This window comes from Camelus bactrianus, chromosome 33 (assembly GCF_048773025.1).
Source record: "Camelus bactrianus isolate YW-2024 breed Bactrian camel chromosome 33, ASM4877302v1, whole genome shotgun sequence".
Classification (NCBI taxonomy): domain Eukaryota; kingdom Metazoa; phylum Chordata; class Mammalia; order Artiodactyla; family Camelidae; genus Camelus; species Camelus bactrianus.
Genome location: NC_133571.1, coordinates 23,613,423 through 23,634,524, shown reverse-complemented (window position 1 = coordinate 23,634,524; position 21,102 = coordinate 23,613,423). Strand labels below are relative to the sequence as shown.

The window sequence follows — 21,102 nt, the reverse complement described above, 5'->3', positions numbered from 1 at the left end:
AGGGCTCTGCAGTTTTCCTTCTCTGCTGAGGGTTCCTCTCCTGTCGCGCGTGCACGCCACGCGTGTATCTGGGTGCAATACGCAGAGTGAGACACACACCGCACTGTTATTTACGTTCATTCCAGGACTCACTGTCTGCGTCCACTGGGATGATGGGGTGTTTTGGGCCTTCCTTTTATTGATGTGGTGTGTCACCCCCGGACTTGCTGCCAAGGTACAGTGCTGTGAAACTGACGGACCCACCCTCTAGGGCTGAGTGGAAGTTAAGTAAGCTCGGGGCCACATGACAGGGTGGCCAACACCCTCCTTCCCGGCCGGTTCTCAGAATCTCCCTCTGTGGGCGGCCCCACCTGTCCCGCCACCTGCCACCTGTGGGCTCCGGGCCCCTGCCCTGTGCGGTGTGGGTACCACAGCCCCTCCTGCCCTCCCCATGTCTGTCCAAAATCCTTCGATCCAGGCTGGCCCCTCAGAACCCAGCCACCCTTACAATTCTCTTCTCTTTTATATTCTTGTCCTCTTTTGTCAAGAAGGCTGGGGCTCCTTGCCTCCCAAGGTAACAAAACCAAAACTGACAAACCAATCTGAGCCAGTAGGAAAAACCCAGGACTTCTCGGACTCTCACTGCCCAAATCCTTCCCAGCCAGAGAGCAGAGCCTGGGCGGTGACCACATAAGGACGAGGGGGTGTTTGCAGGGAAGGCAGCAGTGGTGCGGCGGGCGGGCGGGCAGAAAGATGGAGAGGAGCGTTTTGCTGCATTTGGAGCAGCCCCTCGGCCCCACGCCAACGGGCCTGGAACCATATAGTGGATGCTGAGTTATGCCTGTAAGACATTCTTCCAACCTGCCCATCGAGGGGAGGGAAAAACAGCTACTTGTCAAAATCTGCATGAACAGGAGTCTTGGAAGGGAAAGGCAATAATTAATTTCCTCCATTAATACAAGACATTACCCACAGCCACACACGGTCCTTCATAACTGTCAAACCCCTCTCCTGCCCGTCACCAAGCAGCCACAGCTCGGTGACAGATGGGAGCCATCTCGGAATCGCACGGTGTCTCCAGTCTCGTGTCTGTCTGTCCAGACCCCAGACAGAGCGCGGGTGGGCGGCTGCAGAGAGCTGCTTCTGTCTGCTTAGGGGTCAGCGGCCGCAGGCCCCGGGCTGGACCCCTGCCCGTCCCCGCGTGCTCATCAGGTTCCGGGCCTGGACCGTCTTCAGGCCTCCTGGGTGCGGACGGGCTCGCTAGGTTACGCAATTCCACAGGCGGCCTTGGAGACCATCGGGAGCAACTGTTTTACTCGATAGGGAGGGAGAGGAGCCGGCGCTGGGCAAGCTAAAACCGCGGACTCAGAATCGCGCAGCACGTCAGTGGCAAAGCGGAAGTCAGGCCCCAGGGCACAGCGGTTTCCCCCACTTACTCTCATCGCCGTAGGAGGCCGTGTGTGATGTGGCTTCCATGGTGACGAGGCCAGGAAGACAGACGCCACTGGTGAGAGTTCGGCTCAGTAAGAGGCCAGGCTGGATGGTAGGAGGGACGTGGACCTGCCTGGAACAGCACGAGGTGCAGGTACGAGGGTCCACGACAAGGCAGTTTCCAAAGAGAGCCCCGTGACATGACCTGCTCCTGCCCCGGGCAGAGGCTGCTGCGCACACGGCCCCTAACCCGCTCCGCCCGGCGTGCCCGAGCACTGAGCACTGGGGCCAAGCCACCTCCCCGGGACGCTCGGGAGCCCAGGCCGCACGCACTGCGACGTGTGCAGGGCCTTCGGCGTGGCCTGCACGCCAAGTGCTCTTGGTTTGGCGGCTCCTCCGCCTGGAAGCTACTGTGAGTGTCAGTGAGCACGGCTGGCGAGGACCACTGCCGCGCGCCGGGAACTGACGTGGGGTGAGGGTGACGGGAGAGGATAAAAGGGAAGGGAGGAGAGAGGAGGAGGGGTCAGCCTGCATCCTGGCCTCGTCCGCAGACACCGGCCTGCACTCTGCCTCCCAACTGCTGCTCCCCAGCAGCTTCAACCGGGCTGCTTCACAGGGTGCCAGGCAGTCCAGAAGGCGCAGGCCCGGCGTCTGAATGCTGGGACTCAGGCCTTCGAGCCCCAGCTGGGCTTCCTCCCTGGGGGCTGCAGCGCCAACCCCGCCCTGGGCGGCTCCAGCTCCAGGCTGCCCTCTGCTCTGTCCTCCCAGAGAAGACATGGCTGGTGCGCCCAGAGCCCCAGGAGAGCTTAGTGCTTGGGGCCACGCTGACCCTCGTCCCACAGAGCTCAACAGCCGAGGACCACGCCCCATGTGGGGACCAGATCACTGCCTTTGGTCCCACTTGGTGGCCAGGACTTTCCCTGGGAGGGAAATACTGGGGCCGCGTGGACTAACACCCAAGCACACTGTTGAGACCAGAAGGAAAGCTGGTGTCCGCTGAGAGCTGGCTGTCCAGACAAACCTAACCGCAAGGTCACCTGCCTATAAAAACAACCAGCTTTCTGGGCATTACTCTGCAAATCCACGATCCCCAGGGGTCGGAGCCATCGCGGGTTATGTGGAAGGAAAGTTTTAACTCCCCAAAGGCAAGCAAGAGGCCACGCATTTGCTCTGATGTTGCTCTGTGATTAGACATAATGTGAAGCTTTTGGAGCCACTTGCCTCCAACAGATTCTGGCCCTGAAGGTCTGCCGTGTGCTCAGAAGTCAGTTTTCCAAAGTGCCCTCGGGGAACTGTGGTGCTGGACGCCCACTGGCCGGACGCACGGCGGCATCTCCATCCGTCCCTAGTCTGGTCTCCTTTGAGGAACGGGCCTGGGGCACGGGTCCAGCCTGCTTGCGCTGACACCGGCAAGGCCGGGCCGCGCTTGCTGAGGACCTGTGTGCATGGAGGAAGCAGTCTCTGTTCAGTGCCTTCAGCAGCACTTTTAAAGCAGTAGTTTATTTAGGCCAGAGCACAGACTGCATTGCACTTTGTCATTGTTAGTAGAGAAATAACCCTGTCGGTTCAGAGTACAGATAACAGTAATAAAGGAGGAAGACAACGAGATTAGTGAAAACGCTTCAAATGCCCCAAACGTTTTGTAAATAACATTGCTGTTCAAGCTCTGCTTTTGAAAGTCATTTTCTGTTTTTCTTTGTTTTTTCCTTCAGCCTCTGTGTTTTGGTCTGAACTGTTTGTGTCTGTTTATAGTTAGTGCTTTTTAGAATGTTAAGTGTCAGCTCCATCTTTAATCTGAAGAGACCAACCTGTTCTCCAAATGGATGTAGGCGTCTGTCCTCAGCCGTCTGCCCGCCTGGGTGTGGAATCCTGGCTTTCCGCTTTCTGCATCCTCCTCCGCGCCGTCCCTCCCTGTCTGTCTGTCTCTGCCCGCCTGCCTGCCTGCGTCCCCCTCCTGCCCTCTCCCTCTGGCGCACACCCTGCACTTTCTCTCAAGGGGAGCGTGTCACGTCCTCTCGGGGACCCTGACTCTGTCACTCACTCAGGTCCCCTCCTTCTGGGTAAACAGTATCGTCTGGAGTCCAAAAATCCCCTCCTACTGAGCCCATCTGAGGAGGAGAACGTACATGACACCAAGCTGAACACACGTCTTCTCTGTGCTTTGGAAAGAGGCTGCCCGGCCTTCACGCCCCGCTGGGGGCCCGGGCCTCCCTGTCCACTGCGGGCCGAGGAAGGGCAGTCGGCAGGGCCCCGCAAGCCCCGGCTGTCATTGCCTGCCGCTGCGCCGGGGGCCCGTTTCCGGCATCCCCTATGGACACGATGGATGTAGGTCCTTCATGGAGGCCGGCGACCGTCCACAGGAGGCCCAGGGCACAGGCTTGCTGGCTGCTGGGCCTGAGCGCCTTCTCGGCAGAGGAGGGCCGGCAGCCCACCCGTGGAACGGGGCTCTGGGAGAGAGGGGCCGCAGGAGTCCTCTCCATGCTGACTGCGCTGTCCTCCTGGCTGTGAATGGCAGTCCCCGAGGAGGTTTGGGACGAAGCTGAGGCAGGGCCCCCGGCCAGCCCAGCCAGGCTGAGCAGGAGCCCAGGGTCTGTCTTTCCAGTGCCCCCGGGCGGCCCTTCCCTGTCACCGGGGCAGCCATGCCAGCCCACCCTGCTTCCCAGACCTCCCTGCAGGGGCACTCCTCCATGTCTCCTGTCCCGTCCCTGCCCCACCCGTCCTCACGTCCCCTCTGTCTTGGCTTTTGTCCTCCCGGGAAAGAGAGCCCAGTGTGTCAGTCTGTCCTTCTGGACAGTCCTTCTGCACGAGTCACCAGGGTCCTTCCCATCTTTGTCCTCCTCTGCAGTCCCGTCAATAACGGGGAAAGATTTGGGAAACTCACCACTGCCAGGGATCTCAGCAGGGCCCCCTGGCACCCCAGCCCCACTGGAAGCCCAGTCCACCCTCCCAGTGGCACGCTGACCCTGTCGCCAGCCAGCTCACTTCAGCCGCCGGGAAGGCTGCCCGCAAGCCCGCCCAGGTGGGGCAGGCCACCCCTCCCGTGGGGAAGGTCCCAGCGGCCCCAGCCTGAGAAAAGTTTTCGGACTCCAAGACAGAGAGCTTCTGTCACCACCAGCAAGTAAGATGTCCACTCGGAGGCTCTGACCCAAGCCAGGCGGCTTTAGCGCAACCAGGTGCTCGTGTTAATTACGGGGCATGAAGCGGTGGGTCTGTCGCACCCTGCCTTGTGCTGAAGGGGTGTCTCTGGGGCTGGGAGCCGGCAAGGAAGGGCTGGGCCGCTGTCCGCGCCCCGGTTTAATTAAGGAGGGGGCCCAGGTTGCTCATGGCCGGCAGGGTTCTGAGGAGAGGCCGGGGCGGGGAGGTGCGTGTGCACAGGAGACTGGCAGAGAGAGAGAAGACTGAAAGGGGGAAGAGTTGTGGGGGGACTCGGGGTTCCCAAACCCCAGCCGTCACACAGAGTGTGAACAAACCCCATATTTTAGCCTCCATGGACGCACCAGGGGACCGTAAAGCGGCGGACGTGACTCCTTCTCGACGTGCTTACAGTTGAGAGAGCGGTGAAGTCACACGGGCAGCAAGGGCTAACAGCGCAGGGCCACCCTATCCCCAGCGCAGACACCTGCCCCTATTCCAAACTCAGGCATGTTCTGAGGTTTCTGTCTTTCGAAAGAAGGAGGCTCTGGTGTCCGGGGGTATGTGATGGAGAAGATGCCAGGGGAGCTGGAGGAAGAGGGGGACCCTATTCCCAGCCCGCAGATTCCAGACAGGGGCAGGTAGCTCCCCTGTGCTCGTTTCTCCGCGCCCTCACTCCTGCCCCCCCCGTGGGAGGTGGGTGACCAGTGTGACCGGTGAGGGGATTTGCTCAGACAGCCGTGGACCTGGGGAAGCAGGGAGAAGGCCACCGCCTGCCCACAAGGGAGGCTGGTTCCATCACCCTCCCCTCCTGGTCCACTCGCTTGGGTCCTGGAGGTCCTGCCAACCCTGGACTCTCCGTCAAGGCAGCCCTTGCTCTCAGGTCCAGTCTCCGGCCTGTGGTCAGTCCTGGAGCTGAGTCCTCCCACTGCACGTGCCCAGCTGTCCTGAGTCCAGAGGGAGAAGGCCAGGAGCCCTGTCCTCTCGGACGCCAAGCCCAGCCTGCAAGCCAGCTCGACAGCAGGGAGGCTGCCGCTCTGACCTGCTGGTGACTCACTATATGTGATGGTGATGGCGTCTTCTGGCCAGAATCCTGGAGAGGGAGGGCTGAGCGGCAGGGTCTGGGCACACATCCCTACCTTGTCCTGGGCACCTCGAGGGCACAGAAGCAGAGGGAGGGGCCCGCTTCGGACACTTCCTTTCCTTGGCCTTGACCGGCTCCAGACCTTGAAGGCAGGATTTCCAGCAAGTACACAACATGCCGATCAACCCACACTTTTTTCTAAGCACACAGCACCTTCCTTACAGGAGTAAAGCCAGTTCTTTGATAGTGTGACTGGCTGCCCAGCTTTGGTGAGTGGGCGAGAGACCATCCATCTCCAAGGTCGATCACAGAGCCTCACAGGTTGGCAGGTGTGCATGGTCCTCTGGGCATCTGATTCCAGGTCCAAGGCCGGCACCAGTAGCAATGGTCTATAGGAGCGCCTTTGGCTGGGCAGCAGGGCACTCATTTCTTGTCTTTCCAGAAGCCCTGCCCCGCGCGCCCACGGCCCCTGGGTGACCCACGCTCCCCGCCCCCCCGGCTTCCTTCTGGCCGTGTCCTTCCTCGCTCACCCAAGTTCTGCTTCCTTGGGCCTTTCTTCCCCAAGCGCTCTCATCTCTGTGCCGGCGCCTCCTGACCTTCTCAACCCTTCCCACCCACTTCCCCCCGGCACCTGCCCCTGGCCTGTGTCACCGTGACTCACCCCTGACAGGTCCCCTGGCAAAAGCTGTGACAGGTGCCAACCTTTCACCTCACAGAGCATCTTCCCCAGACAGAGCAGCAGCTTTCGGTGGCTGATGAGGAGGGACGGAGCGGCCGGGCACCTTGCTGGCGAATTTTAATCCTTCCCGAGGGAGGAGCCAGGCAGGGCTTGGGTCCTTGGGAGGACAGGGTCTCAGATGACATGAACAATCTAGCGAAGGAACGGGCCTCCCCTGGAATTGTCCCCGGGGACCGTCGCGGGGGGGGGGGTGGAGTCTGTCAGGGACAATTTTCCCAAAAGGTGGAAGGCTGAAACTGTTGACCCTTCAGGGTACTTCCAACTCGATAATTCTGAGGAATTGGCTGAGGAAAGGAAGGGACAATTGGGCTGAGAAACAGCCGGCGCAGAGGGACAGGACACGAAGGGAGAGTGGGGAAGAAGGTCTGGAAGGGCCCAGATCTTCCCTGGACTTCCTCGTCGCACGCTTCATCCCCGATGCCCGGGGGCTCCTCCATCTCCAGCCCCCAAGTCCGACCCGCCGTCCCTCACTAGAGGGACCTCAAAACAGTTAAGAATGGAAGCAGAGCCTGGGGGAGGGAAAGGTCAAGTCCCCTGGTTCCAGGCCCATGGACTGCGGGCTCCCCACGGTCAAGGCCCTGGCCTCCCGCTGCCTCTCCAGCCCACAGCGCCCAGCCCAGCCCCTCCTCATGGCAGGGGTGAGTGAAATACCCACAGGGGGCATCGGGGACAGCAGGTGGGGCCAGGGAGCCTTGGTCCGCAGGAGTGGGTCTGCCCTTGGGCTTCTGACATGGAGCTGACCCTGCTCCCTACGTTCTGTGACTGTCACACCAGGTTGTGCATCCCTGCAGGGAGGCCCCCCTGTGCCCACCGGGCTCGGCCCAACCCCAGGCACGCACCCTGCACCCGAGGGGTCTTGGTCCAGGGACCTCCCACAGCCCCCAATAAATGGCCCGTTTGTATCCTTGCAGAACTTCGTCTCACTAATATAGTGGATCGAACCTGCCTCCTTCTAAGCCTCCTCTGTGGGAAAAAAGAGCCCCCGCTTTTTAATATATTTCTGCCAGGGATTCAGAGCCCACTCACTTCTGTCTCTGGTCGCGCCGTTCGGGGCCGTCTGAACGCGCAGCGCACGCTCCCGCGCCTCTGGGTGACGGGCTCATGGCCAGACTTGTCCTTGTCACCGTGAAGCAGAACTGGGGGGCAGGCCTGGAGCTCCTGCTTTCATACGTTTTCTCAGGAAAAAAACAATTATAGTCTTATAGTCTTTTTTAAAAAATATCCCTTTTGAATGTGTTTTCAGAATCTGCTGTGATCCTGAGGGCATCTTGCCTGCACCCCGTCTGCCTTTCTGTCCTTCCTCAGCCCCGTGTGATACAGGAACATGGGGCGTGAGAGGACGGCCAGGTCCCAGGTCCCAGGTCCCAGGTCTCAGGTCTCAGGCGAGTCCCTGGGACGCACCCTGTCGAGTGAGGGTCCTTGGCTTCACACAGGGAAGAATTCAGGAGCGAGCCGTTGTAGAGTGACGGTGGGTTTATTCAGAGAGATGCACGCTCCACAGACACCGTGCGGGCCGTCTCCGAAGGGCAGAGAGAGCCACGGGCTTAGGAGATGCGTGTTTCGCAGGCAGAGCGTGGGCCCCCGTGGCAGGTGAGAGGTGGCAGCCTCAGCGCTGGGGCGTCTAGGACGGTGAGATGGGCCGTGAGGTGCGGGGGTGTGTACTCTTCATGGGCCCGGTGATGTCACGTGCTCACAAGTGGGAGAGTTAGGCCAGCTACTTTCAGGAAGAGGCTGGGGTCCCCGTGAACTGGGCCATCACCCACTTTGTGACCCTTTATGGTCAGCTCAGAGCTGCCACGGCGCCTGTGGGAGGGCCATTTCCCATGACCGTGTGTTACGATGAGCATAGGATGAAGGTCAGGGTCTCCTGGGAGCCAGACCTCCCACCACCTTGGTGCTCATGGCTGCGCGGTTCCCTTAGTGGCTGTGCCGGCCCCCTCCCTCCTGTCGCGCCAGCGCCTTCCTCTCCTCCCCCTCCCGTCCTGCCCCTGTCCTCCTCCCTCTGCCCCGTGGTCGGCCGCCGGCCTTCCTGGCAGCAAAGAGGATTCAAACGTTTTCTGCTTCCTGCGCTTTGTCGGCAGCAGACTCAGGACTTCACGCGGCTGCCAGACCTGGGGAGGGCGGGGAAGGCCTTCAACCCGGCAGTTTCCCGGGTCTCCAGGCATTTAGCAAACTAGATTTGTTCTGCTTTAAAACTCTCACCTGGTATTCAAAGCAGTGAAGAGAATGGCATGTTGGCCCCCTTCCCTGGGCTCAAGGTGGGGAGGCTTCTCAACAGCCTTTCCTAGCAAAGGAAACTGTGTTTGAGTGAATGCACATTTTACTGTAAGATCGTGAAGACTCAGAGGAAACTTGAGCTTCGAGGGTCCAGACCTTCAAGGGTCCAGCCTGGATGTGCCCTGTGAAGCTCTGCCCTCCAGAGAGAGGGTCCCAACAGGAGGGGCACTCAGGAAATGGGGCCGACCAGCTGTCCACAGGCCCAGAGCCCTGGGGAACCAGGTGCGGGCTGCAGGCTGTTGGCAGAGCGGGTGGGGCCGTGCAGCCTCAGCGACCAGAGTGTGCGCCCCAGGCCAGCGGCGCAGGCATGCTGGGACACTTGCTAGCAGTACAGAAGGCCCGGTGCCACGCTGGACCCCCGCGTCCAAATCTCTCTCTGTATATGTATGCATGTGTATATATACATATATACACATACACAAAATGTCTCACAAGGATTTACTTGCAAATTAAAATTCAAGATCCACTTAATTTATAGAAAGACTTGAAATTCATTTTCTCACTCAGTGAGGTGGTATGGTCGTAGCGACCCCCATTTTGTGTGAAGCAGTCTGTTCCTTCCCCTCTCTTGGCCGTTGCAAGCCATGCAGCCTCTGCAGACCCAGGATGTTCTATGAATTGCAAGCTTCACAAGCACCTGAGAATACAGCCATCAGAACATCCCACGAAGCCGGGTAATCAACCCATGTTAGCGTTGACTTTCCACTGTGGAGTAAGGTTACCAGGGGTCTGTCCTTCGGGGCTCACAGGTTTACTTTGTTTGCAAATGTTTACTGAGCACTTGCCCCGGAGCAGGCAAGAAGGGCTTTTCATTCATCATCCCCCACCTGCCTCCTCCAGGACAGTTTGAAACCTACCAGCTGCCTTGTGCCTGTTTGTATTAAAGTGTTAGGAGGTCGCCTGTTTCTCCCACAGGTGGTCGGTCGTCTGTATTCCGCCTGCAAAGGCATCGCTACGTAGTGAGAAGTTGGCACGCCCGTGCTAAATGCCCTCACGTCATCCCCTCACTTTTATTATATTTCTGATCGTGACAATTCTCTTTAAGAGACTATCAAAGCGTAGTAACGCGCTGTGGTGTTTCACACGTGCTTTCTTAGTGAAGCCTCATAGTAGTCCCATCAGGAAACTAGCGGGGCCCCTTTTATCAAATAGTCTAAGAAGTTAAAGTCACGCGGACAAAAAAACACATTGATTCAACCCTCAAGCAGGGAGTTTCTTTCTTCCAGCGCCAAATGTTGAGGCCAACCCAGTGTCTGTCATCCTTGACTTGGTGTTCAAACCCCCCCCCCTTTTTTTTCTAATTTTTTTTTAATCAAACCCGTTTTTGATGGCTCTTTGTAGACTTTCTCCTGTAAGCTCTGGACAGGAATGCAGTCAGGGCCCTGGTTTCACAGTTTCTCGCCTGTTTCTGCCTGTCTTTCCCCCCAGAGGGCCAGGGCTTTGTGAGCGAGGACGAGTACCTGGAGATCTCGGACATCAAACGGGACCAGTCCGGGGACTACGAGTGCAGCGCCCTGAACGACGTGGCAGCGCCCGACGTGCGGAAAGTGAAAATCACCGTCAACTGTGAGCCGACAGCGGCTGGGGCTCCGCGGGAGGAGGGCGCCCGCGGGAAGGGGCAGTGCCGCATCCCGACAGACCCGGGTTGTGCCCGGCAGGAACGCACTTGACCAGACCGCCGGGCCCACCACTGCTCAGAGCCACATGTCCCGGGCCTGCCTGCCCCTGTCAGAGCTTTTCCCTAGTGGGGAGAAGGGTTAGCTCTGGGTTAGTTGGAAGCCTTGGGGAAGATGCTGGGGTCAATACCATATCCTCAAGCAAGAAGTTCTTTTGCCCAAATAAATGGTGGTTTAACCGGGAAGGTGGGGTGTCCCAGTGTGCCCCTCCCCTGTCCATGGACTCACTCTGCATCTGCCCACAGACCCTCCCTACATTTCCAAAGCCAAGAACACCGGCGTCTCGGTTGGCCAGAAGGGCATGCTGAGCTGCGAAGCCCCTGCTGTGCCTGTGGCTGAGTTCCAGTGGTTCAAGGAGGACACCAGGTACCCACGACGTGGAAACAGGGCGCATCTGAAGCAGGGCTGGGGGCCTTCCCTGCACAGAAGGAGGGTGTTGCGGTCAAGGGGGAAGATACAGCAAAACCAAAATGGTTACAGCCTCCTTCGTAATAGTCTCCTCTTAGAACCAGACAGAAACAGAGGAGGCTGGGAAGTGGGCAAAATGGATCGACCTTGTTTCCGAGTCGGAGGTTAGCTGTAGACACGGCTACCTTCTGTGACCAGGACCCAGGAAGCAGCCTTGGAGCCTGGGCGCCCTTCCCTCTCCGCTCCTGGTGGAGGCCGGGGAGCTTGGGGTCTGAGGTAGACAGACTGGGTTAGCCAGAGGGAGGAGCATTTTGTGTGTGGCTTCATCTGGGGGACCTCGAGTCCCCCAGTGCCTCCTGTCCGCTGTCTAACTGTGTGTGTGGACCAGACCCGCAGCATCTTCTCCTTACGCAGACTGGCCACCGGCCTGGAAGGCGTGAGGATCGAGAACAAAGGACACATATCCACTCTGACCTTCTTCAACGTCTCAGAGAAGGATTATGGGAACTACACCTGTGTGGCCACGAACAAGCTTGGGAACACCAACGCCAGCATCACACTGTATGGTGAGTGCAGGGCGCCCGGGCGTGGGGCGCGGCCGCGGGGGCGCGGGGACTCGGAGGGAGGGGGCGGGCGCCATCTGTGTGGCCGGCGTCCATCGTGCTGCTCACCCCGCCGCCCTTAGATCCGCGCGCTCCCACTCCCAACATTCCCCCGGCAGGTGGCACGAGGGGTTCACCAGGTCTCCTGTCAAGTGAGGTTCCGTCTCACAAAAAGAGCAAAACCAGCTCTGAACCAGGCTGGCTGGTGGCTGCTGTAAATAAGACAGAAGCACGGAGCAGCCCCGCTGTAGCGCTCTCTGTTGGTCTCGGGGTAAATTGGGTGTAATGTGGAGATCGCCTCCACCAGAAGAGCCTACGATTCTGGGGCAATGTTTAACCAAGCAGCTGCTGCCATCTTGATTCCCGTGTTGACGGTCGTGCCATGTTCTTGTCGCTGGAATGAACGGAGCAGGGGTCTGTGTCCTCGTCAGGGCGGCTGCTCTGTCCCAGCTGGACCGTCTGTCTCCTCTCTGAAGGTCTTCCCTCCCATGCGGGTGGAGAGGCCTCCAGAGCCTTGACGGCCCCCTCCGGGGAGCCCTCATCCCGCCCTCGCTCAGTTCTCACCCTGCTGTGTCCCTCCCCGTGTGCCACATGCCACCCCGCGGGCCAGCCCAGCTTGCTGTGACAGTCCGTGTGTGTGTCCGTGTTGATTTGCGGAGGCTCGGTCGGAGGGTTGCATCTGGTGAGGAGGACGAACGGGTGTCCCTTGTTCACGTGTCCCTCAGACCCTGAACAAGCTTTCCGCGTGGACGTGAACTGAGCTTTGTCCACCAACCATCTGAAATGTGTGATCTGTGTCTTCTGTTTTCTCTCCGCATTGTGTGTGCATTGTGCTGTGTGTGTCTTAGAAATAAGCCCCTCACCAGCCGTGGCAGGTGGGTAAGCATGTTCCTTCCTCCCCCTCCTGCCTGAATGCCGATGCTTTTGATTTTCAGCCTCCTTCAAAGACAGGCTTGCCTGCCCCACTCCCTGATGCATTTCTCCTTAGCGGTTAGACTGCAGGGGCTGGTGTGCACCGTTTAGGGGACAAGCATGTGGAGCATAGTGGCTTCCACTCGCATGCATAGGTCATACCGCTGTACATCTCAGAGGGAGGAGTTTTCTGCCCCCAAAACAATAAGCTTCTCCTTGGTGGCCTTTAGGAGGAGTGGGTGCTCCGCTGTTTCTGCACACAGAAGCGCCAGGGGGCACCCATCCCAGACACCACAGGGATTATCAGATGATCAGGTGATCGTCTCCATGGAGAAGTCACCTTAATACGAATGTACAATTCTCCCAGCCCAAGGCAAACAGGGCTAACAGCTTAATTCCGAAAGCTTCATTTTGAAATAGAAGCACATGGGTGATTATTCATAATGATCCTAATAACACCTTCCGTTCACCCAATGTGTACTGGCTTCTGGGCATGCTGGGCTGTGCAGGACAGGTTATGGCCCCATTTTAAAGACGAGTAAGAGGAGGACCCAGGAGGCTAGGTGATGCTGAAGGGAGCATGCGCGGCTAGCGAACAGGTGTGATGAGACCCGGACCCAGACCCCTCCTCGGACACCGGTCTTTGCCCGGAGGGTGGCAGGGGCGCCAGGGGTCACACACCCACGCTCACTCTCAGGCCGGATGCAGCAGCACTGGCCCTTCCTCTTTTTCCCGGGTACCAGCCTCACAGCTGTCCTTGCCAGGGTCAGTCAGCCACGCAGAACACGGCTGGACCTGGAATCAGCTCGGCAATGGTCACTTTGCACAGCTCTGGCCCCAGACAGTCACAGGCCACCAGCTCTGCCCCTGCCTTGGCGTCTGTGAACACCTCTCCCTTGGTCCTGATAAAACCAAGAGAGAAGTGCGAAGTCAGGCTGCCACTCTGCCCCGGCCCCGCCATCACCCCCTCACCCCCCAGCGAGGGGACCCCCGGGACTGGCCACTCCATGATCCACGTGCCCGTCCGTCTCTCCCGTTAACTGAGGAAGAGGTGCGTCACGTCAGGGAGCAGCGCACGGGCCTGCCCGGGCGGTCCTAACAGTGTCGTGGGCTGGGGGTTTAGCCAACAGAGTGTGTCTTCTCAGTTTTGGAGACGGAAGGCCAAGGTGCCAAGATCAAGCCGGGAAAAGCTACCACCTGTTTCTGATGCGGGCTCTCTTCCTGGCGTGCAGACGCCCACGCTGTCCTCGCATGGCCTTTCCTCTGAGCACCGGCAGAGAGAGAGGGCCGCTCCCCAGTGTGTCTTCTCACTGGGACACTAACCCTATCTCATCGGGGTCCCCCCATCATAACCTCATTTAACCTCTACTTCCGGACGGGCCCAACTCCAACACACACTGGGGGTTAGGGCGTCAACGCGTGAATCTGGGGGACACGACTCCGTTCCTAGGAGACACAGCTTCCCCAGGGAAGCGGCCCCGTGAAACCCGTGTCTCCCGTCAGCCTGTCGGAGCCCGTCTTGCACTTCGGTTTCCTCTCTTGGCTACCCAGTCCGCCCTCGTCATTTCAAGGGACGGTTTGCAGACGTACAGCCCGAACGCTCCCACTCCCCAGGCTGCTCGGCAGGCCCGCGCTCCCAGGCGCGTGCTGGCGTCTGCCCTCAGGGACCAGAGCCCTGGTTGCCGGGGACCCTTGGGCCCCGTGAACCCCTCACAGCACCCACTCCTAGCAGGCCTCGCACACGGACCCATCTTCCATCTACTTCCTGCCTCCGCGCACAGAACAAAGGCGAGTGCGATGAAAGCGACTTCAGGAGGAGGCAGCGGACACGGAGGCCGGAGGCAGGGGCGACGTGGGAAGCGCTGGGGCGGAGGGACAGAGGGCGTGGCGGCGGAGGGACTCGGCGGGGGCGGGGGCGGGGCTGCACCAGCCGCGGCCCCTCCCGGACCGCACGACAGGGGGACCGCGCGGCGGGGCGCCGACCCCCGCGGCATTTCAGACCTTTACGCTGCGTGCCTGTCCTAGTTGACGGCAACCGCGGGACGTGAGAGGCAGCACACGTGCCCCGCGGACCCGTCCCGGGACGCGGAGGCGGCGCTCCTGTGCGGACTCCGGTGCAAGCCGTGTGCTCCGTTCCGGGGCTGCCGTGAGACAGACCAGCAGAACGACAGCGTCCCGGCCTGCTTCCCGGCTGCCTAGGGCTCTGTTCTGAGCTCGCAAAGCAGAGGGAAGGCAGGGCTCCGAAGCCCGTCGTCCGTGGCCTCGGGGCTGCGGCGGGCGCCCTGCGTCCTGGAAGCAACCTGCTCGAGCACCAGAGCACTGGCCCGACTTCCTGACGGGCGAGGCCTCCGAGGGCCCTCCTGAGCCCAGCATCCCCGGGTCCTGCCCGGCCTGCGTGCAGCCGGGGGAGGGGGGAGTCGGCCTGCTGGCCACCCTTGAAGGCCACTCTCTGTCTCTGGAGTCACCAACCCTCCGCCTCCCCTGGGTCTTGAGCCAGAGGCCCCGACCCTGTCCTTGGGCTTCTGAACTTGGTGACATCCGGCACCAGCACCACGGAGACATGGGGCGCTCAGTGAGCTGTGTGAGCATCTGGACTCCTGGAGCTGCGGGGGGAGGGACTGAGCAGGCAAACAAAGCCAGGAGGGGAGAGGGGACGCTGCGGAGAGAAAATCCAGCTTCTCGCGCTTTGTCTGTGAAGCTGCAGCGGTGCAAATTAGTTCCACGAAGAGTTAAGGACCAGGAATGGGGACAGCACGTAGGCATCTTGTCATTGCAAACAGAAATGGCAGACTGTGCGGGTCAGGGTGGCATCCGGGCTGCAGAGTTTTCCTCAGGCAGAGCCCCGGCCCCGGCCCCGCAGCCGCAGCACAGCCCTGCAGACAGTCTGCCTCTGCAGCCCCTGGAAGACAAGGGGACGCGATCTGTCTTTCTTTTGCTAAGGGCCGTTTCTCCAGAATAAACAGACATACCAGGCTGGCTCTTCAAACGGGCTTTTCTTCAGCTAGAGGGGCCCCGAGCGGCTCCTCGCATCCTGCACCCTTTGGGGTGAGTCTGGATTCTCCAGGTTGTGTGCCCTCGGGCTGGAATTTGTTCGTATTTGTTTCTGCATTAAGAGGTGCAGCCCTGTATCTGGCGGTCGTTACTGCCCGGTGCACACTGGTTGGATTAATAAATGCATCTTCCAGTTGACGGGGGCATCCGCACAGCCTCTCTGCAGGGGAGCGCCTCACTAACCAGAGGAAGGCCCAATACCCAGAGGGCCTTGCAGTCCCCCCCCCCCCCCCAGGGAAGCCACATGGCTACTGCCCTGATGCGTCCCCTGGCGCTCCAGCCTCCCGCACGGCCCGGCGCTAATTTGAAATTTAGGGCTTTTCCCCTGGGTCTTTCTTGTGAGGGAGACTCTATCAGACGTCCCAGCAGACGGTTTAGGAAGACGTCCATCGCGTGATTTCTTCCTGCAGAGACATCAAAAGCTGCACATGCTTGTCCATTTCCTGCTGATAACGCATATGATTTTTATTTTCCAAATCCACAGTTTAAACCCAGGTGGGAGGGGATGAGTCAGAGCAGGAGACGGAGGCTTTTGGCTGATGACAGCCGCGCAATCACTCTTATTTTCTGCAACCTGCAAAATGTCAACATATTAGGAAAATAAAATATGCAGACATTTCACATTTCTCTCGTGATGAGACTCCTGGTCCCCCCCGCGCCCCCACCCGCTCTGTCTGAGTCACTGCCATCCGGCCGTCAGCCGGAGTGCTCGGCTCTGACCGGGGCGCCCGGCGGGGCTGACAGCGGGGCTGCTGCTCCGGCGCAGGCCGGGGCCTCGCCGCTCCCGGGGCCGTGATGAGCCGGCGGGCTTGCGTGAGCCTCTGGTACTAACTTCTAAGCGATGATCTTTGTGGAAGAACAAAACAAAGATGGCTGCGTTTTTTGTGGGGTTTTTTTGCCTCTTTATCTGCACGTCTTCCTGGAGATGTGAAGCCCGGTTAAGCCTCCTTGTTCCACGACACAGCGCTGTGTTTGCCACTGTAATTAAAGACAGTGGAGGAGAAGGTCCCTTTGACGGGGAACGAGGCGCCTTCATCAGCCGGCACTGCTGCAAATAGGTTTACGTTTCACCAACAAGTGTGAGGCACACGCCCTCTAATTAGATTTCCTCTCTCCTCTTTTAATCACCAAGAGCATCATTATCCCTTTGCTTCCTCATTAGGAAGGTCGCATAGTTCATATTCATACTTGTAAAACCCATCCAGATCTCAGAACAAGCTGCATCCGCTTAGACGTCAGACGCCTCCCTGATCTTGCTGTGTGTCACCGAGTTCAACTCGCCTGTGGGCTTTCTTTTCTTTTCTTGATGTGATGGTCCCTCCACCTGCTGCTGTAGGATGTCCGCTGGACCGTCGTCCCCCTTGCTGAAGCACTGGGCTGTGTTTTCATGGACAGGAAAACGGTGACATCTCGGTACCTTCATGGCTTGTAATGTACCCTCCACATTTGAGCTTCAAAATCCCCTGCAAGGTGGGAGTTCACCAAAGCTTCTGTATATTTCTGGGGGCTTTGTGCTGAGTTTGGGGACTTTGATTTTCAACACCTGCCACTCCCGAGGGCGGGCGGCCACCCCTGTAACACGGCGGCCAATTCTTGCTTCCAGGAGAGCTAGGCCCGCAGGTTAATTCCATGTTAAGCCCTCAACCACATCTGCTTTTAAAAATAGTCTATAATGTGCAGCATATTTAATTGAACAAAGTAAGTAGCCTCTCCAAGTGGACTTGGCTTTCTTCGTCTGCTCCCCTCTTTCTTTGCTTGCTTGCCCACCCCGCTGGGCCTCCCGCGTGGCTGGAAGCCTTCCCCGTGGCCCGGAGCGCACCTGGCAGCGGAGGAACTTGGACAGCATTTCTCGTTCCTGGAGTTTTCCCCATGATCGTTTCCGTCCTGTACCTCCGCATTCTGTATTTACTTTCGTCTGCGTGTCTGTCCCCGAGGTCTCTGCTTGTCGTTGTTGCCATTCACAGTTCGTCTCCTGGCTTTGTAGCATCACGCAAGCTTTTCCCTTCAAGGATGCTCACCTTCAGGCGTGAAGGAGGTGATGCATCTGTAGCTTTGAGGCGGGTGGAGGAGGAAGGGTGTGGTTGTCCCTGAAAAGTATTGAATTAAGTCTGATGCTTGTAACAAACACACTGTTGGACTGAGTCGTGGCCAACCATGAATAAAGATCCCTTAAACGTGGCGATTGCCCGCAGAAAGGGCTGGGCTTCTAAACCCAGTTTCTTGGAATAACCAGCCTTCCTGGGAAGACCTCATCTGTGGTCAGAGCCTCCTCCGGCCATGCCAGGAGCGACCTGGTCACTTGCTTGCTAAGCCAGAGCCACGTCTGCTCTCAGCTGGTGTTTGACAATTGTCCCTGAGAACCTGGTATCCACACGGCCTCTTATTTAAAGCAGGATCCCCACAAAGGGTGCTGTTTTAGAGACTGGCAATTATTATCTTGGTTCTAATTCACCCAGAGTTTATTCATCCTTTACTTATACTCAGGGATTTTAGGTACCATCTTAACTCATCCTCAGAGCAGCCCTGTAAGGGGAGGTAGAACCATCCCCCCACATATTTTGGACTTAAAAATAAAACCTATATCAGAAAAGTTGACCGTCTTCTCCAAAGCCGTTCCTCTAGTGAGAGCAGAGTCAAAATTCACACTCCATCCTCCATGCCTCCTGAATCTTGTCCTCTCAGACTATCCAGCAGGTGGGGTGTTCCTGAGATCAAAGGAATGTCCATTGTTCTATTTCAAAGGGCTTTCTTCTCAGAATCCGTGAGGGCTTAAAAAACAATTTGTTGTGTGTTTGCTTATTGATTTAGACCAGGGCAGAGTGTATTCTAGGCCCTGACGGTGTGCAGGCTCTGTGGTGTGGGAGACGGTGTGCCCCCTTCTTTCTGGAGCAGAGCCTGGCTGGGGCAGGCACCAGCACAAGCCTACTGAGTGGACAGCCTGGCTCCCAAGGCCAGAGTGGGGTCGGTTTCCCTCTCAGACTGGTCCCTTGCCCTTGGACTTGCTACGAAGCCTGGCTCTGGACCTTCCCCCTGCCCCCGCTCGGTGGCCCGTGCCCTCCTAGGCCCTCACGGCCTGCTGCCTCTCTCAGCAGCAAGCCCCCATCTCCCCTGTCTCTCCTCCTCACTCTTACCCACCAACACTCACCTCAGGCTCAGAGTATTTAGAAAAGACTGAAATAGGCCAGTATTAGCCTCAACTAAGAAGTGGAGGGTGGGGCGTGGAGCGGCCCGGGCGCCAGCCCCCATGGCCACACGACCGCTTCCTCCACACTCCGTCCCGACCACCGTGACCCTTTACCCTGAGAACCCCAGGGCGCTGCCCCTGCTTTCAAGGAGAAGACTCAAAGAGCTCTGTCTGAGAGCGCTCGGCCGGCAAAAGCCGCAGAGCCAGGACTGGCGCCGACGCTGCAAGCATCGGCTGCACTTTCGTGGCGGTCAGCGACCTCTGCCCTGCAGGGTTTAGGCTGCAAAGTCAAGGCAGCGAGGCCAGGGCAGGTGGACACAGCGAAAACCCTTCCAAGGGCCCCTCTCAGGTGTCTGTCCCAGCCACGTGCCCACAGACACCGCTCCTTGGCCTTTCAGCGTCATCTTCAGTCATCCTCGTCCTCGACCCCGGTGCCTGTCGGGTGAGTTTCCTGAAGTGGAACCCAAGCTGGAAAGTCTGCCTCCCGTCACAAAGCCTGGATTCGAGATTTGAGACAAGAACCACCTTTCTCCTTAGTCTGTGTTTATTGAGATTGAAACTTGTATTGTCCTGGGTACCAAGTACCTGGGGAGGCTCACGCAGTGGTTCCGTGAAGCAACCACGGGAGAGGGAAGCCAGACTCAAGCTGGCACCTGAAGACCTGCGTCCCAGCTTTAGGGCCGCCCTCGCTGCCCAGCTCAGGTGAGGAGCCCCTCCAGGGTCTTGCCCTCCCCAGTGGCAGATTCGTGGAGCTGACACTTGCAGAGCCTCCTACCGGCCCAAGGCACCACAGGTGAGCCCTGGTGAGCGCGGGGCAAGATCGCGTCGCTAAGCAGCTTCCTGTCCACTGAAGCACGAAGGAGCGGCTGCCCAACGAGGGGCGTGGCCTTGGCGCCCAGAGCCCTTCTCTCCGCTCATTTCCGGTGGAATCAGGCTTGTGGAGAAGATGCTGCTGAATAATCAGTTCATCCCCGACCGCCTTTGTCTGGCGTCCCTCCAGCCTGGCGTGCGTCGCATGTGGACGTGAGCCCCTCTCTGCTGCTATGAACAGAGCCCCCCCGTGGGCTTCTCGCTGGCCTGGCATTTGGCCCACCTGCCAGATCCCAGGAGCATCCGGGATGCCGACGAGGAAAGCAGGGCTGGTTTTCACCTCCAGCCTAGTGCATTAGATGAGCCCCTTGGCCAGAGCGGCTCAGCCCTTTCCATGCGCTGATTAGCCAAAGGCGCTTTGGCGGTGACGTGCTGTTCCGTCCGATGGCGTAAAGCAGGGCTTACCGGACCCGCTACAGAATAAAACTTCCTGAAGCTGCACGGAAAATGAGGCCACGGAACAGGAAACTAGGGTCTGGGCCTGCCGGTGCCCTCGTGCTGTCTCAGGAGACGGCGCTGAGGCACGAGAAGCCGCACGGGAAAGGCCGTCTGGCCGCTCAGCAGTGTCCCTTCTGGCGCCAGGTGCGGGGTTGCCCTCTACACAGTCACTCGGCGCTGCCAGGAGGGCCCCAGAGGTCGTCAGCCCCAGCCTTCTCTCCCTTGGCGGATGGGAGGGCGAGGCCAGCCAGGGACTGCCACCCCCCAGGAAGCGCAGAGTCACAAGCAGAATCGGGGTCTCCAGATCCCAGGCCGCCCTTCCTCTCGCCAGAGGATGAGGTCTCTGAAAAACACAAAGGACCGTTTTCCATCGAGGGGAAGGGGAGTCCTGATGAAAGGGCGCCGGCTGTGTAGACGGAGTGACTTGGTTCTCACCCTGCTCATCTCGTCCCGCTCTGTGTCTTGTGTGGCCCCAGGCAGGGCGCCGAGCTGCTCTGCTCTTTAGCTCCCCGTCTATAAAAGAGGAGTGCCACGGGGTTCAGAGAAGACTCGGTGGGTTAACAGGTGCTCGGATTTAGAGGCATGCTCGCCACGCAGAGAAGACCCTCTAAATACTCGTTATCATCACCCCCATCCGCGGGCTGAGCAGGCGCTATGCCGACCCCCGCAGGGCCCCGTGCCTTGGCGCTCCCACCTGGGGTGAGCCCCGGGGGGCTGAGAGCCCCCTGCCTGACGAGCGCGGACATCTCATGGCAACTGCCACCTGCCTCTGCTCTGTGCGCACCTCGCACCTTTATGCTCTGCCTTCCCAAATCCTTCTACTCTCCCTACGTTTTAGCTGCATCCAGCCTCGTGCTGGTGGCCGGGGATCCGGAGGGACGCTCAGTCCACTGGCAGAACTCGGAACAAGGCGATTCGTCTCCGACTGGCATGGAGCTCATTCAGTTGTTTCTCAAGTAGCTATCAATACCATGAGTTAGACAAAAATGCGCACACACCACACCTGCACGTGTAAACTTGTACAACCAGCTATGCACGTCGTGTACTTTATACATATACTGTGTGTCTTTATGTTTTAATATTCTTACATTGCATACTTCGTATTTTAAGTATTCCTTATAATATAAATGTTATATATGTTATATTTTATATTTTAAATATTCCCTATATATTAATATAAACTTCATATTACACATACTTTATAATATGTGCTTTATATACTTCATATTTTAAATATTCTTTAAAGAATAATGTATACTTTTTATTTTAATATTCTCTATGTTACAATATAAACATATATACTTCATATTTTAATATTC

The 21,102-nt window shown here is 58.4% G+C and overlaps 1 protein-coding gene across 2 annotated transcripts in view; it reads left to right on the top strand.

Annotated features, from left to right (window-relative positions):
* The window catches only part of OPCML (opioid binding protein/cell adhesion molecule like), an 864,383-nt gene that overhangs the window by 825,675 nt on the left and 17,606 nt on the right, over positions 1 to 21,102 (top strand). For both annotated transcript variants that reach the window (XM_074356895.1, XM_074356894.1), the window contains exons 5-7: positions 10,071 to 10,208; positions 10,564 to 10,684; positions 11,141 to 11,292. In XM_074356895.1, the coding sequence (XP_074212996.1) occupies positions 10,071 to 10,208; positions 10,564 to 10,684; positions 11,141 to 11,292 (411 nt within the window). The remainder of the gene's footprint in view (positions 1 to 10,070; positions 10,209 to 10,563; positions 10,685 to 11,140; positions 11,293 to 21,102) is intronic.